This window comes from Manacus candei, unplaced genomic scaffold, assembly GCF_025592945.1.
Source record: "Manacus candei isolate 608988 ecotype Guabito, Panama unplaced genomic scaffold, ASM2559294v1 h1tg000048l, whole genome shotgun sequence".
Lineage (NCBI taxonomy): Eukaryota > Metazoa > Chordata > Aves > Passeriformes > Pipridae > Manacus > Manacus candei.
In genome coordinates this window covers 10,235,305-10,251,256 of record NW_026138096.1, presented here as the reverse complement: position 1 = coordinate 10,251,256, position 15,952 = coordinate 10,235,305, and the positions used below count along the sequence as shown (strand labels likewise).

Here is a 15,952-nt window from a genome sequence, read left to right as displayed (position 1 = left end):
ATGCACCTGAAAGATGATGAGTATTATAGGTACTAATTAAACATTATTTTAATCTTCAAATTTCCTTCCCCTTTTAAACTTTTTAATAAGTGTTTATGCTCCCTTAATGCCAGAGAGGAAAAAAGCATGATTGTGAAGCAGCTGCTAAGAATTTTTCCCAGAAGATATTTAATATTAAATTGGGATTGAGTCATCAGTTTCAGATAAAGGGGCAATGCAAGAAACAATATGTGAGAGTTGAGATTTTGAGTAAAATACATTCAAAGCAGAATCAGAGCAGCTGACACACCTGTGCCATCAAACTGGCTCCCACCTTTCTTGTACTCTCAGTCCAGAAATTTGGAATGGGCACTGTAATTTCTCTTCAGCTTAGAGAAATGTAACAGCATTGCTTTTGAACTGGGCAATTGTGAGGCCACTGGGATGGCAGCTGGACTGCAGGCTGAAGCCTGCACTACAGCTGTACTGGTAATTGTATCACTCACTGTATTTGTCCTTGCAAACCACTCAGTAATTTTCTGCTCTCTGTAAAGTTCCCCAAGTCAAGTACATGTCAGTGAAACTTAGGAGTGCCCTTTCCTTGCCCATTTCTCTTTGCAGCTGTCACAGACTAATGGCTGCTCTCCAAACCCCAGTAGAGGTTTGCCAAAAATAAAAACAGTGGTTCTGAAGCAGATTCCTGACTCCAGTGAAACTAGGAATTTCATCCACTGATTTTTTGAAGAGATCATATGTCAGCCTTGACTTCCTGTAGGAGAAAAATTGCAATTTGTACTGTCTCTCATCTCTTCTTAAAAGCATAAGAAGGCAAATTTGAACTTCTCCTGCTTCCCAATATCTACTACCCTAAACAGCATAATTATCTAACTGCAGTTGTCCAAAAAATGGAAATTACATCTTCCAGTTTCCTTTGCAGAGGAACTTTTGCTGCAGCATAGGTTTCCAGTGCAGCTCCTTACTCTTATTTCCACATTATAACAGAATAAAATTTACAGCTGCAGTTTTCTAATGAGAATGTAAGAGACACAGCCAAGTTACTCCAGGCTGTCTCTGTTGTCCAACAAACTTGGACTTATAAACCATGAAGAGTAGCTTAAAACCTGTACGACTACCTCGGGATGGCTGGAGATGGATTTGTTTTAAAAGCAAGCTGGAGAATATTTTAGGTAATTGAAATAATTGGCAAGGCTGAAAGGGATTTTGTAAATGCAGTGTTAGAGAAAAAAAGTCAGCAGCTCATTGGAGCTCATTGAATTTTAGCAGGCATGGGTTGCATGTCAGGTGTTTGGTTCCCTGACTCACCCCATGAGATGATTAGCATCGTGCCTCTGGTTGCAGCAGAGGTAGCATGTGCCTCACTTTGTATAACATGTAGGTCACAAACTGGCAGTACAGAAAATATGCATTTAATGAGCTTCATCCACCAGCAGGCATCTCGTTGTCTAGGCCTACTCTTCAGGGAGCAAAGAAAGGCATCTCCAGAAGGAGATTCATACTAAAATAAATGTCTAGAATAAGTGGGACAAATTATCCTTCAGAGATGTCTGATCTTCCTCATTTGCTGAAGAGGTCTCTGATTATTGCCTTTTGTTCCACACTTTCTGTAAGAGTAAATGCTGAACTAGATACAAACATAAAGTGGGATGGTATCTGTGCTTTTCTGGTTTGCATGTTGTTACCCAAATTAGGTAGGCATTGAAGTTTTGGGTTTTTTTCTTTACTGAAAGCTACTGCAAGTGAATGCTGGTATGAGGCAGTAATGAGGTAACAAGGAGTATAGTGTATGCTCAGGGCTCACAGGTGTCCTGTGGTACCTGTGACCTTCTGCTCATTAAAGTAATAATGTCTGTAGTCAGGAATCACAGGACTTGGTTGTGGGCATAAAGGATCTTTTAAAGAGGGAGGAAAATGACAGCTTTATTCTTCAGGTTCATTATTTTATCAGATTCCTTTAAACACATCTGTTGTTTGTACACGAAGAATGCAAAATAATCACTTATGAGCACAGGATAGAAAAGACCTCAGAGAAGTTCTCAATGGTTCAGAATGTTTACATTTGGCTGTTCCAAAGCAGTGTGTTAGACATGCTACAGTGCAAAGGAGAGAATGAGCCCTTTTCTAGGTTTACCACTGTAAACTATGTGCTTGCTCCCCAAAAATGTGTAGACTCTTACAAAGTTAGTAAAAAGCAAGTAGTGAAAACAGAGGTTTAACTGGCAATAGAAATGTTGCATGAGAGAACAGGATGTGCTGTCATTGTTAGGACTTTATGAGCAGGTCATACCAACTGATGGCTCAAGAAATGCTGTGTAAAAGCATGTGCCTGGGAATAGTGCTACTGGTTCACTGTGTGCAACTGGTGTTACTACTTAACCTCTTTCCACTTACATTTTCCCCTCTGGGATTAACAAATATTTACCCACCTTTAAAAAGTACCTCCTGTTCTTCAGAGAAGTGCTGAATAAATATAGGGTAGTATTACCCTCAACAGCAGGTAATCCTGTTAATCTGACATGCACCCTGTGTTTATGTTGAATATGTTCCATGCCACTTGATCATTGTAGTTAGATTAACAAAGGATATTACAGGGATTAACTCTTAAGCAGTGGCTGCAGCTGCCCACCATGTGTGTTTACTGTAGCCCAAAACCAGGGCTGGAAATCCTCTTGTCTTTAGTGAATAGAAGGAATGCACTTGACTTCTGCAGAACCAATTTTCCATCCACAAGAACAATGTCTTGACCTCAGAGGTTTGTAACACAACCTGTTGCACAGTGCTCTGATAGCTGCTCTGCTGCTGGCACCAGGGGAGACAACCTCAGTGCAAAGACAGCTTCAGGTCTCTGCCCACCACAGCAGCTCTGCAGAGTTGTTGTAAGGTTAAAACTATCCCATTTCCCACTGCACTTTAAGTGCCACAGCTCACAAAGTCATGTGTAGACTACTTTGTAAAATATTAGCTGGAGATGGGGTCCTCCCCACTGTAACGGCCCTGCTTTGAGCTGGAGGTTGGACCCAATGACCTCCATGGGCTACTTCCAACCTCCATTAGTTATTGTACAGTCAGGTGTAGCTTCAGCATCGTGGAGCTTGGCAGGAGTTGAAAATCACACCCTGGCTCCTGAGGACATTCCTGTGTAGCTGTCTCAGACTAAGCTCTGTGTTGCTACAGCAACACCTTTATCAGCACCCTGACTGGTTTCAGGGTAGTTCTGGGAAGACCATATGATGTGCTGGCACACTTCCCATGGGATACAGATACACCTTCCCAGTCCTGCTGTTGGCAGTGCTATTCTGTGGCTGTATTTTGTCCATTTCATTTTGGTGGCATTTGGAGAGTCTCTGGGCTGTACCAGATGTTGGAAGTATTTTCAACAGAGGATGGCCGAGCTGGGGTCTGAGGGAGAAGAGAGCACAGAAGACATTCATACCATTCATCCATTACCTTCCTAGAGTGCAATTGAGAGTCTCTTACTGGGGTGTGTAGGGAGCACATGTGCTTGCAAATGCAAGTGCTTCTTTTAGCACCTCAAGAGGTTGGAATTTGCAGTTTTCTGGATGGAGACTAATATAGAAAATAGGGTTGAGCGCAATATTGGGTTTTTTCCCAAGCAGTTGGCTGTTGTCTTTTTTTCTCTTCATCAGAGTACCTTGTGGTATTGGAGTTCAAATTTCCATTTTCAGCTGCAGCCTTTTCAAATCTTGTGCTAAGCAGATGGGCTGGATCACTATTTGTGGGGAGAAACTACTGCTGCTATCCTCAGTCAGACACAAATGGTTCAGAAACATGTTAGAATATCTTCACTTCCCACATCAAGTGTTGGGAGTGCTCTCTATGCAGTTGCCACGCCACTCACTGGCCTTTGTGAGCTGTAAGCAGGTACCAGCCAAGAAACTGTTATCTGATCTCATTAGTAGTGGCATTAAAGTGAGATATTGTAAGGCTTCAAAAGGGAGTAACACAGGGATGGGGGCCTCTATAAATAGCCTGTAGAAGGTAAATTGAAAACTCTTATCACAATGGTTGTATTTTTCCTTTGTCTTTTTTTTTTCTTCCCCTGAAGCCCCTAAGTGGTTGGTTTGCTTCTTTTTCTGTTTCAGTTTTGGAATGTAGCCTTTTTTATCCCTGGGAAGACAATTAATTTTTGTCCCTACTGCACCATAATGAGAGGGAGAGAAGCAGGATGATGCTGCAAGTTTTTTCATACACCCTGCCTGCAGAGAAAAATTTAGTTATATAACTTGTCCATATAAAGAGGCATCTTTTTCCCTGACATCCATTAATTTTTTCCAGAATTAAATAGAACTGGAAGTAGCTTAGTGTGGTGGAATTTCATGTTCATGACTATGCATCATGTGAGAGTCGGTGTCTTTAATATGCTTTGACACTCAGCATTTCTCTTTGTATGTCTAACTGAGGAGAAGGCAGTTGTAAAGCAGTTGTAAAGCAGTGGGTGGTTTACACACCTTGAGAGGACACACATGGGAGACACAGGTACATTGTGGCAGATGGGAGGAGAAGGAAAGTCCTGGTAGAGGCATGGGAAAACCCCTGGAGAAATTAGTGCAGTCACAGTGGGGTTGCTGCTCACCTGCAAGTACCTCTGAGCAGCTCCTGTGGGAAGGCATCTTTGCCAGGTGTGCCAGTGCAGCTCGTTTCCTTCTGCCTCCCTGGGGGCTTTGTGCAAAATTGAAACCACATCCCACTTTGTGCTGGGATTTAAATTGATCCTGAAAGTCAATACCAGCATTTTATTAAAACTTACCATGAAGTAGTATTTATACAGTTATTAAAATATGTTTTTACACAGCCATGTTAGCCTAGTAATTGCTCAGTGATTTCATCTATGTACAGGATACTGCTAACTAAAGCAGTGCTCATGATTAGTTGGTTAAAGGTGATTCAGCAAGGGATGGCGAAGAAGCCCACTGTGCTTTCCTCTCTTATTGCCTTCAGTTCTTTCATTACACCACTCTGTGAAGTCAGCCTGTCTCTAGACACTGCTAAGACCAGTCTGCAGCCAGTTTGCAGCCAGTCCCCTGCCTTTCTCCTGACAAGATTAGGGCTATCGATAGCCTCCTGCACATTACTTCTCTGTTTCCTCAAAGGCAGCTTCCCTTCTGCTCATCAGAGGGGCCCCTTTCATTATTTACAGCTTCTTGTTATCGTCAGCATTCCCATTTCCATGGCGCCTCAGTGAAACCTCAAGGCCGTGCATTGACCATTTTTCTCTCAACATCCCTCTTTAGCAAATGTCACGTTCACATTGGCACTTAATTGCCTTCCTCCTTTCTCTCTGTGTCTGCTTTAAGGACAAGAACATGGTCGAGTCATCCTTCTGTACATTTACTATTGCTGTCATCATTAAACACTACACAGTAATAAAATTCAAAACAGCCCGTCCTTCCAGTGCAAGAAGATAAGAACTGACCCACTGGATCAGACCAAAGCTCTCTGCATCTCAGTATGTCCTCCCTGGTGGTAGCTGATGATTCGGGCCCAGAGGGGCAAATTTAAAGAGTCTTGGTCTTGACTCAGTGTACATCATCCACAGAAACTTGCCATGGCCATGCAGTGTCCTGTTTTAAAGCTAAAATAGGATTGGTCTTGCTGCTGGTTTCCAGTTTTGACAGGATGCCTTATTATTCAAAGTCACTATTGTAATTCTTTTTTTAATTTATTTTTTTTTCATTGAACTGTTTCTTTTTACATTTCAGTTGTACACTGTCCATAGCAGAGTGCATTTAGGACATAAATTGTGACAGGCCATAAATTGGAGACATGAGGTGAAAAGATGGTAGCACCTAACAAGGAAACTAATCTGAGTAACAGAAGTACTGTAACAATAGTGGTAATTTATTAGTGTCTTTATTGACTTTTAAGGCTGAAAAAATAAGTCCCAGTCTAAGATACCATCCTTTTTTTCACCAATTTATGTAATCCATGAATTTTTTTCACTCCTTGTGGGTCCCTTCCAGCTCAGTATATTCTATGATTCTGAAATAGTAGAAAGGAAAACATGCTGAACTGGGATGATTTCCCATGGAACTGGAGGGTCTGCAGATGCCTCAGAGCCACTAATGAATTAATCTAAGACACATGGATTTATTCCAAGACAGAGGCATCTTGTCTCATGTAAGTTACATAAGAGGATATGGGAAGCAAAAAACAGGTGACTCAGAAGACACTTTTGATGCACAACGTCAGGTATTCAGAGCTTAATATTTGAGATACTGAGTACCAGTGACTAAGCTCTGTGCTGCAGAGTCTTGCATTGGGATATTTGAGGCTAAGCTGACCCATTTTGGTTACCTAAAGCCAAATGATACATTCAAACCCGCTGGTCTCCGTGTTTCCTCCAGGCTCTTGTAGTGAGTCATTGAGAATCAAGAGTATTTCTCAGAAATCACTGTTCCAGACCAAATGCCAGACCACACCACTTTTGAGACAAAATAGGCATTTCTTAATCTTTCTTTGCTAATGGCCATAGCTCTGAAGCAAGTAATTCAATAATAAAGATGGAAATGGCAGCCAGGAAATGCTGACTGTCTCCTTGTGCTTTAACAATACTGCCCATAGAGTAGGATTAACCTTTTCCTATCTGCTCTGTATTTGTTAGTAAAGTAGTTTTAGAGATGGGCATTACTGTGTGCAGGAGCTGCATTCTTCTTGGATATTTGCTCTAATGTCCATGTTACCTCTTTAGGTTTTCATTTATTTGTTTCTTTTGTTTTGCTTCCCAAGTAGAAGTCAGAAGATAAATGCAAGGAATCACCTATTCTGTTCCAGTGGGTGGAACACCAAATATTTACCTTTCAGGAGGTTGAGTATATGTATCTATATATGTTTATATATTTATGTATGTGTGTGTATTCCTTGATGGAATGCAGAATATTTATTTCCTGATCAAACTATTTTTCTTCTGATACTTTTTAGGTGCTGTAGCAATACTACACAATATATGTGTGCACCCTGGCTATCACGTGTATTTTATTTATTTTTATATTCATTTTGTTGTTTTGGTTTTGCCACATGAACTTCAGCACCCAAACATCACCACAAGTTTTCTGTCTGATATTTTTGTCTATCCCTGGGGGCATTTCCTGGCTAGGTTGTCAGTCCTACAGCTGTTCTGAAATGCCTCCAGTGTAGGTTCGGTCCACTGGAGGACTTAAGAGGTGTTTGCACTTGCCACTTCCTGGCCTTTTTTAGATCTGGTAACTGTGCATATATGCCAGTGACTCTTCTTGTTCTGAGAAGTCTTGGCTTGGCAGTTGTTCAGCTGTGAGGCAGAGATCCCCCCTCCCTGGGGCCAGAGAGGAACGAGTCTGATTATGGGAGAGCTGTTGGGGGGTCTGACATCTCCATGGCTGTGAACTGCTCAGGAAAAGTAGTTGCTAGGAGAAGGTTAAGTGGTATTTAGGGCGAGGGTGGTGGCTCTGCCATCATTAACAAAGCTGATTTATTTTTTAATTTGGGGAACAGAGATCAAACCATCTAATGGTGCAATCTGTGTAGGATTTTTCACTGCCAGACCTTCTTCCACTGCTAAAGCTGTTTCAAAATGTTCTGCTGACATTGGGTGGCATCTCTGCTGAGCTGGCTGTGTAAATTAATTCATAGCTCTTCCTACAGCTTTAACTCTTCTTGTGTCTCTCTGTTGTTTTTTATAGACTGGATAGGGTGGTTTAACAGCAAAGTTCCCTTTTCTTTCTTTAATCAGAGCCTCCTTCCAGGATGCTTGGGGTGTCACATGCCGAGCTTACAGTCACAGAGCTGTGAATTGTCCTAAGACACAGCTCATGAGGAGTAGATAGGGGGCATTGTCACCCTTCCACTGGTGACTATTGGCCTTTTTAGCCACCGTGTAGTATCTCCATGATCCAGTATCTTCTCCTGTTGGTCCATTTTTCTATGCTTGAAACATGCAGCAAGTACTAAGTGGCAAGTTCTGTGTACTGTGGTGGTTTCACAAATATTGGTGCAGGGGGATCTGTGCCTTGTAGCTGATAATATCTCACCGTCAACTGCAATAGTGTTATGGAGTGTCTGCCAACGTGCAGTCTAAAAGCTCACACAAAATAGTCCTGATACAAGAAAAGTCTTGGATAACAGACTTCCAAGTACTTATTTGGCTATGATACACAAAGCAAGACAGTCACAGTATGATTCACTGCCTTAGAGTTTTGGCTGCATGACCTAATGGCTTCTTTTGGAGAGAAGGCAGATCTTGCAGAGACAAAGACAGTTAATTTACACGTGCTTACTGCAGGAGACCACCCAGCCCTGCCTTGTGTGCCTGTACCGCAGTCAGAATGCTGGCTGGAGCGATGCTGCTGCTGCCGGCCCTTACAGTCCCTGAGGCAGGAGTGTCTGGTGCTGGCCCCATACCTGCAGCTGTGGTTCCCAGCCTATCTGTAACCCAAAATCCCGGTGTTTGGAGCAGAAGCGCTGCTGTACCCGGGATGTGGGTGCGGAGGTGGCGCGTTACGGGTCACAGCGCGGGGTGGAAGTTCCCCCTGGTGGAAGAACAGACCCACTGCGGCGAGGGGAGCAATGCGGCCGTGTAGATACTGCCCGAGAAACTAATTTTTAGAGGTGCTGAACTTTAACTACGTGTGCGTCCACACCTGCAGCATTAGCTGAAGACTGTGAGTTGTTAGTTCTGCCTGTCCCCAGACGTGTTGGTTTTCTGGGGACCAGATCCAGAGAGCCTGCATAAGGAAAGGTGATCCTGTTATGGAGGACTTCGAGCTGAACAGAAGAAAGGTGTTAGATAAGGTCAGGCTGGATGGGGTTCTGAGCAGCCTGGTCTAGTGGAAGGTGTTCCTGCCATGGAAGGGGGTTGGAACTCGATGATCTACATGGTCCCTTCCAACCCAAGCCATTCTGTGATTCTCTGATAGGGGCTGGATATCGTGGGGAAACAGGACTGTGAGGGTATCTGTGGCCATCTGGGACCAGGAAGGTCTGTGATCAGCTCCTAGCTCTGCTACCTCTGTTTGAAATGTTCAGTCTCCCCCTACAAGGGTTCCTCACAGGTTACTCATGATACGTTAGGGATTTGCAGCCTCTTTCAACTACGCTGTCTCAGAATAACAGGGAAAATTTGCTGCAGATGCCAAGTACTCCAAAAGAACAATGTGTGAGGCATGGAGGCAGGGATCCTGCAGTGCAACCAGGGTGGCTGGAGCCCTGGTCCTATTACCAAAAACCAGGCCAGCTGCTCCATGGACCAGCCTCCAAGTGAAGCTTGGGCGTAGACTGGTGGCAACCTTGAGATTTCTCAGGATTGCCACAAGACTAAACCACATCATGAATTGCCATGGGCGCTTGTGCTTCCAATAGAAAGGAAGAACCAAAGCAGGGAAAGGTGATTTCTGTCAATCTAACCACATTTGGCATGTGCCAGTGTAGTGAAGGAAAAGAAGGACCCAGGGGAAACTTGGGAAAAAACAACCTGTAGGTCAAGCCAACATCTGTTGTTTTGCGTGTGGGCAGATGTTCCTCATGGAGATCGGTCTTGACAGCCGTGAGACCCCCTAATGAAAAGTGATGTGGAGGAGAGATTGCTGGCAGTGATGGGAATTCACCTGGATTGTGTGGCTAATCCCTTGTCAGTTGTGCCTGGAAACTTTGGTGTGTGTGAGGAAATGGAGAAATCCGTCTCTTTCCTTATATCGAAGAGCCCGCGCCTTAGCTTTGCCCTTACTTTGATGTGAACAGTCCGTAGGGTTTCCCCCGTGCCCTGCTCGGCTGCGGTGGTGCTGAAGCTCACGCGTAACCCGCACGATGCCATGGGTGGGGCAGGGACTCCCTCCGCACCCCACAGCTCTCGCCCTCCCGGGGGTCGGCATCGGGGAGTTAGGGGTCTCCTCCTTCTCCTCCTCCTCCCGCGGGGGGCGGCCGCGGGCCCTGCCCAGTGTGGGCGGCCGGGCCCGGCTGCGCGTTGGCTGCGGGCGGCGCCGCCAGTGAGGCTGCGCTGAGGCTGCGGGGCCGGATGGCCGAGCCGCCCGCCCCGCGCACTCGGGCGGCGGCCGGCGGCGGGCGAGCACACCGGGCGAGCCCTCCCAGCCGGGAGAGCCAGCCCCGCGGCACCCGGCAGCGCCATGGTCTCATGGATCATCTCCAGGCTAGTGGTGTGAGTAGCCGCCTGCACAAGCTCGGCACCTGCGGCTTGTGCCCCGCGTGTCCGCGCGTGTGTGTGCGCGGTGTCCGCGCCGCCCGCCCCGCTCGCCCCTGCCGGGGACACTGAGCTAAATTTAGCAGGTTGTTGTCGGGGCCAGGGCGCTCGGCTGCCCGGCGGGGGAGGCAGGTGGGTCAGGCGGGATTTTCCAGCGTGGGAAAACCACTGGATGGGTGGAGGGCAAAGCGCGGCCGCGCTGTACCAGCGCAAGGTGACAGCAGAGAAGGAGGGCGGGTGGCATCGCCTGGAGCTCGGCACTGGACGGGCTCGGGGTCGGGAGGGGGAACGGAGCATCCGCGGGTGGGAAAACGGACGTGGATTTGGGCATCGGCGCTTTGTTAGCGGGCTCGGCGCGGCTGGGGGCTCGCGAGGGGGCGTGGGAGAGGCGGCCGCGGGGTCTCCCGGCCGCCGCCACCGCTTTCTTCCCTCTGTTTTGCAAAAGATATATCAAATATTCCTTTCCTCTTTGCAACCTGCCGCCCACCCTCTCAAAAGACGGTGTCGATTTCCCTTTAACCTGTCAGCCTGAGAGAAGAAGCGTGTGGGTCTTTGCACTCGTCCTACAGCTTTTCCATGGATGGAAGTGCTCTAAGTGGAAATACATGGTAGCGATTCCCTGAAAATTCTTCCCAGGCAACAGGGGAAGAGGGACCAAGCTCGAGGTATATGTTCATCTGGCCAACCTGAGAAGAAGTTTATTGAGAAAAGGACATTTTTGATGCCACTAGGAAAATTCTCGGGGAAGGGGGATTACAGGCTTAAGGTGGGGCAGCAGAATGGCTGATCTCCCTTCTGGAAATGTGGCAGGGCGAGGTTAGTACGCTGAATCAGATGAAACATTTGCCAGTTTTACGTGTTTCATACTTATATCTGCAGACTCAGGAGGTCATCTGTTGTGCCCTTAAGTTATTGCAGAGGGTCCGGGAGGGCCTGTCACTTTCTTTGTCTGAAAGAAACGTGCCATGATGTTGCACCATCAGCATAGTTCCAGCATTGAGAAAGCATTTTCAAGGTCTGTTTTGCCATATGAGATGAAACATCAAAAGGAAAACTCACCTTGATCTTAGCTAGCTCATTAAGACATTGGGTGGCTGTCAGATATGGAGATTTTGGGGGCTCTAGAGTTGAATTTAGCTGCTGGAGGTCTGTCATCTGGATTCAGCTGCAGCTGTTGCTGGGCATTATTGGGCTTGCACTTCCTTCTGGAAAAGCGTGTTAAATATTTAAGATTTAATTTGAACAGTATAACTTGTGCAGATATCTCTGTCAGCAATATGAGAGATAGCATGTATTGTCCAAGGCAGCTTTTCTTTCTTCTCTACTAGACTAATTCTCACTTTGAAAAAACCCTGTCATTGTGTTACCCAGCTAATGCTCAAGAACAAAGAATGTCTACACAGAGATGATAGTTAACTTGCCTCAGCACATGCACAATACATGGGTCATTTCATCTAAGACACATGAACTGAGTGAAAATCTGATAGGGGCAGGACAGGGAGCAGTTGACCAGTCAGGTAATTACCTGAACACACAGTCCTGCTGTCTGAATAACGTCACAGCATGGAATCAGCTGTGTAGAGGGCAGTACCAATTATTTGTTATGCTACGATTTCAATAGCAAATAAGAATTTGAATATGCAGTGTAAATATTAATAATTTAGTAACCAGAATAATAATTAAAAAAGAATTTTGCAAGGAAACCTAGGGCAAGCTAAGCTTGGTCACCACTTTTATTGCACTGCTTAGTATGCCTCCATACATCCAAGTATTTTGCATCAGGAAATGGTCATCTGTTATGATCCCAGCAAGAAACTTGGACTTCACAGAGTATTGCTTAAAATACCATTTGCTAGAGCTAACATTGCAAAGAAAAAGAGGAGAGTATAAGTAGTCTTACGTTCCATCAGATGCTGGAAACCCCAGGCTGCCTGACATGGAAAAGCCCTCCAGTCTGATGCAGCACACCATGCAGATCTGTCTGTGGAAAGGTTACCTTACACTTTTGTCTTTTCAGCTCTCAGAGCATTTTCTTTTTATTTCTAAAGGTATTTCTATTCATCACTTCTACTGCCAAATGAAAAGGATGTTCACAGGAGACACTTTTAGATGAAGGCAAACAAGGACAGGCAGGTGGTTTAATTTCAGGTGATGAGTGAGTTGATCCTTCATCCAAGGGGTATGTACATCCCAACACTGGCCAGACATACAGGCCAGGATACACCTGCAGCACAGCACAGACCTCCACCCATCCAGGTTAGTTTAGGTGGATCACTGACTCCTTAGTGTACAGTGGTCTGCAGATTAGGATCATGGCAAAGATTTAATCTATGTAATCTGGTTTTCCCCATCTCATTATGAATCACTAGTTGATCCATCAGTACAGATAGCTGTGCTTTCAGTAGAATGGCCACCTGCTTGTGCTTTTTCCCCCCTGCTTTTGTCTATTTAGTTGTTTTTTTCATTAAATCTTGTTAGCTGATAAGGATTATGAGGAAAGTGCTGTGGTGTGGTTTAGTCACACTGTGAATATTGCTTTGTGCTCTTATGACTTCTGCTGATCTCCACAGGGGTTATGTCTGATATGACTCAGCTAACAAAAAGGGCTTTAAAAGAAAAGGCAAACCTTTGCTTTGGGTCTTGGGTGCTTTGCTGCTTCTGTTGTCTCTAATTTGTTTTTACTGACTCTGTCCTAGCAATTTCTATTTCTAAAATATTGCTGAATGAGAAGAGCCTGTGAGCACTTCTCACCCATTTCAGTGGGAAGTCAGGCAGTTTACTGCAAACCTCATTTCACCTTTAGTGTCTGGGCTTTGTATCCAGAGTGCTGGCTGGTTCTGTTCTGCCTGCAGAGCTGTGTGTTGGGAACCCCCAGAAGAGAAACCATAACTTCAGAGCAGCATCTTATACTGCCATAGCTGTGTGTTAAAGCTGAAGACTTTATTATGTTTAGGATCTGCAATAGGTACTGTACAAATGCAAAACAAAAAGATAATCCTGCCCCTGGATATCTTTTTCCTTTAAGAGCTCAGTTCTCATTGTCTTGTGGTTCCAGGTAGGTTTTTTTTTTCACTGACCTCAGTGAGAACAAAATTGGAATTTTTTTTCCTCGTGGTAGTGGCTCATAGGTGACTTTTCCACCAAGGGGGGTCTGCGATCACTGTAATTGCAATTGTTGCATCTTGGAGTTACTTTTTCCTGTGTCTCTCACAATAACTGGAATACAATAACATTATTACTTGTGGATTAATTACAGCCCCTTTTTTATTCATCATCTCTGAGTACATCTCAAAGGACATCCTGGAGCACCTGTATCTTGGTTTCCTCATCTGTGGAGTGTAATGAACTGTGCTGAATTTATCTTTCCTGAGACCGACCAGAAGGGACGAGTGGCATGTCCTACCATCTGCACTTTATTGTTATTCATTTCAAAGGAGGTGGTGGAGGCCTCTCTAGGAGAAGGGTTTGGGATCTGTCTTAATTATTGCTGTCCAGTTCAGTTACAGTGCACAGCACTGGCAATCCTGGGAGGTTACTGGTCTGCTCTACTTTTTGGCTGTTGTCTGCAGGCATTTTGGAGTTTAAAGTGGTATATGTAAATACAACCTGTTGTATTGGCCTGGAAATCCTGTCCTTTCTCAGAAACATGGAACTTGGTTTTTTTGTGCTTGGGATCATGCAAAACAGAAATATAGGTTTTGACTGAGATTCTGAAGGTCAGGCACATCACACTGCTTGTTGAAAGCCTTCTGGAACATGTGGCAGAGGAAGGAGATGTCAGTAGGAATGAGGCTGGATCAGACAGATCATCAGTGGTTGAGATGGTACTGTGTTACTTAAACACTTGAATTCCTGCTGTGAGAAGCTTAGAAGTGCATAGTAACTTACTATGAAATGGTTAAATATGTTCTTAGTGGTGAAACTCCACAGCCTTAATTATGTTTTTTTCGCCTGCATTTGTTTCCTTTTAAATCAAAATATCAGTAATGGCCTGGTTGATCTCTTATGGTTTGATGTGAAAGAGGATGGCATCCTTTCTTCTGGCTGTCCCTGGAAGTAGGTAGGTCTGAACAAAATCAAAGAGAAACCAAAGAATTCTTTAAATTGATAAGTGAAATTCCCTTCCCTGCCACAATTTGTCAGCCTTCTCTTTCTTGGTTACTGTGATGCTGTTTTAGCAAGGGTGTGTGAGATTGACCACCCCCATCCTCAGCTGGTGTCAATCCACAGTGCTACTGAGTCAGACACAGATTTAATCTTTACATCAGTAAGGAATTTCCATTTTAGAGAAACTTAGCAGATCTTTCCTCCTCCTGCTTTTCATGTGTACGGGAAGCCTCAAGAAATTTATGAATGAAACAGAACCTGAAAAGTCGTATCATAGTCATTATCTGATGGTAGGAAATGATAATTTGTGTCGTCTTAATGAGAGGCAAAGACAGGATCCACTCAAGTAGGCGAAGGCTGCCCTCATGAAAGCACAGCACAGCCCTGAGCTGTTGGTTACTGATATGTCAGCATTAGTGTTTCAGTTGATATGTGTCATATATGTGAAAGTCCTTTCTTTACAAGCTGCTTTATTTATTTGGTGCTGGCAGGTGAGGCGAAGGATTGAGGTATTTGCTGCTCTGTAAAGGCCTCATAGCAGCAATGTAAAATTATCTGAAAATACAGCAAAGGACCCAAAGTGTGGCTTGAGCTCTTGGCTAAGGCTGTGGGACAAGTTTGCAGTAAACTCAGGTGCTCTGGAGCTGGGAAGTGTGAAGGGCAGACCACTTGCCATACCTGCAGAGTTTGCTACAAAACTTTACTATACAAATGGTGATATAACCCCTCCCAAACGTGCTGCAGCCTTGCACTGCTGCTGTCCTTCACGTGAAGAGCACGTGGTCTCTGTGGCTCCATCCACCATGTGCATCTCTGCCGCAGCCTCTGGCTCTGCTGAGGGGGCAGAACCTGTTGGTGACAGTAAGTGACAGAGCAGTGCCCAGCGCAGGTGCGACATTTGCCGTGCCCTTGGTGTGAAATGTGACCCTGTGATCACGCTGCAGGGGACAGCTCTGCCTCCTGCTCTGGCAGCCGTGACCCAGATTTTCCTGCCCAGGCACAGATGTGCTGGAAATGCTCCTGGCCCCAAAGGGGAGGTTTGCTTGTGTGCAGATCACAGATCCTGCTGGTGCTGGTGTGGTAAGGAAGGACGTTGTACCAAACTGGAAGTCATGGAATATAGCCAAGGGGCTTGATCTTCGCAGCTGCCTTAGTACAGTATTTTGCCCTTGTAAGACCCTTTCCATTCACTGTATTAAAGCACTTAGAAGGATTAATTTAGTGTTGGATCATCACAATGGTTTTTACTGCCATTGTACTGGTAAGTGCACTGCGGCACAGGGAGATCAAGTGATGTGTCCAATATTCCACAGAAAATCTGTGGCAACAAGATTTCCTCCAAGGCTCCTTGGTCAATAAATTAATAAAAGGGAGTCTGATGAAGGGAATTTAGAAACATGTTTGTGATTCTTTTTATGGATTTGTGGCGGGTGTGAGAGGGATAGAGCAAACCTACAGACTTAAACACGTGCTGCCTGAAGCAGTTAAACAACCAAAGGCTGAAGTATTTTGAATGATCACCTCTTCCCTTCCAGATCCTCTGTGTCACAGACAGTAGGATGCAACAGCCAGACTGCTTAATTCAGGCGACTAAGTCAGGCATTACACTGCCTAAAATTGGTTTCCTGGTCCCAGCAGCAAGATTTATATTCAAGGTACTCA

General features: G+C 45.0%; 1 protein-coding gene across 6 annotated transcripts in view; it reads left to right on the top strand.

Annotated features, from left to right (window-relative positions):
• The first annotated feature begins 9,970 nt into the window (after positions 1–9,970).
• REEP1 (receptor accessory protein 1) overlaps positions 9,971–15,952 on the top strand; it is a 75,427-nt gene continuing 69,445 nt past the window's right edge. For 2 of the 6 annotated variants that reach the window (XM_051798628.1, XM_051798630.1), the window contains exon 1: positions 9,971–10,141. In XM_051798628.1, the coding sequence (XP_051654588.1) occupies positions 10,110–10,141 (32 nt within the window). In that variant the 5' untranslated portion in view covers positions 9,971–10,109. The remainder of the gene's footprint in view (positions 10,142–15,952) is intronic. The other 4 variants (XM_051798631.1, XM_051798632.1, XM_051798633.1 and 1 more) reach the window with 4 other exon arrangements.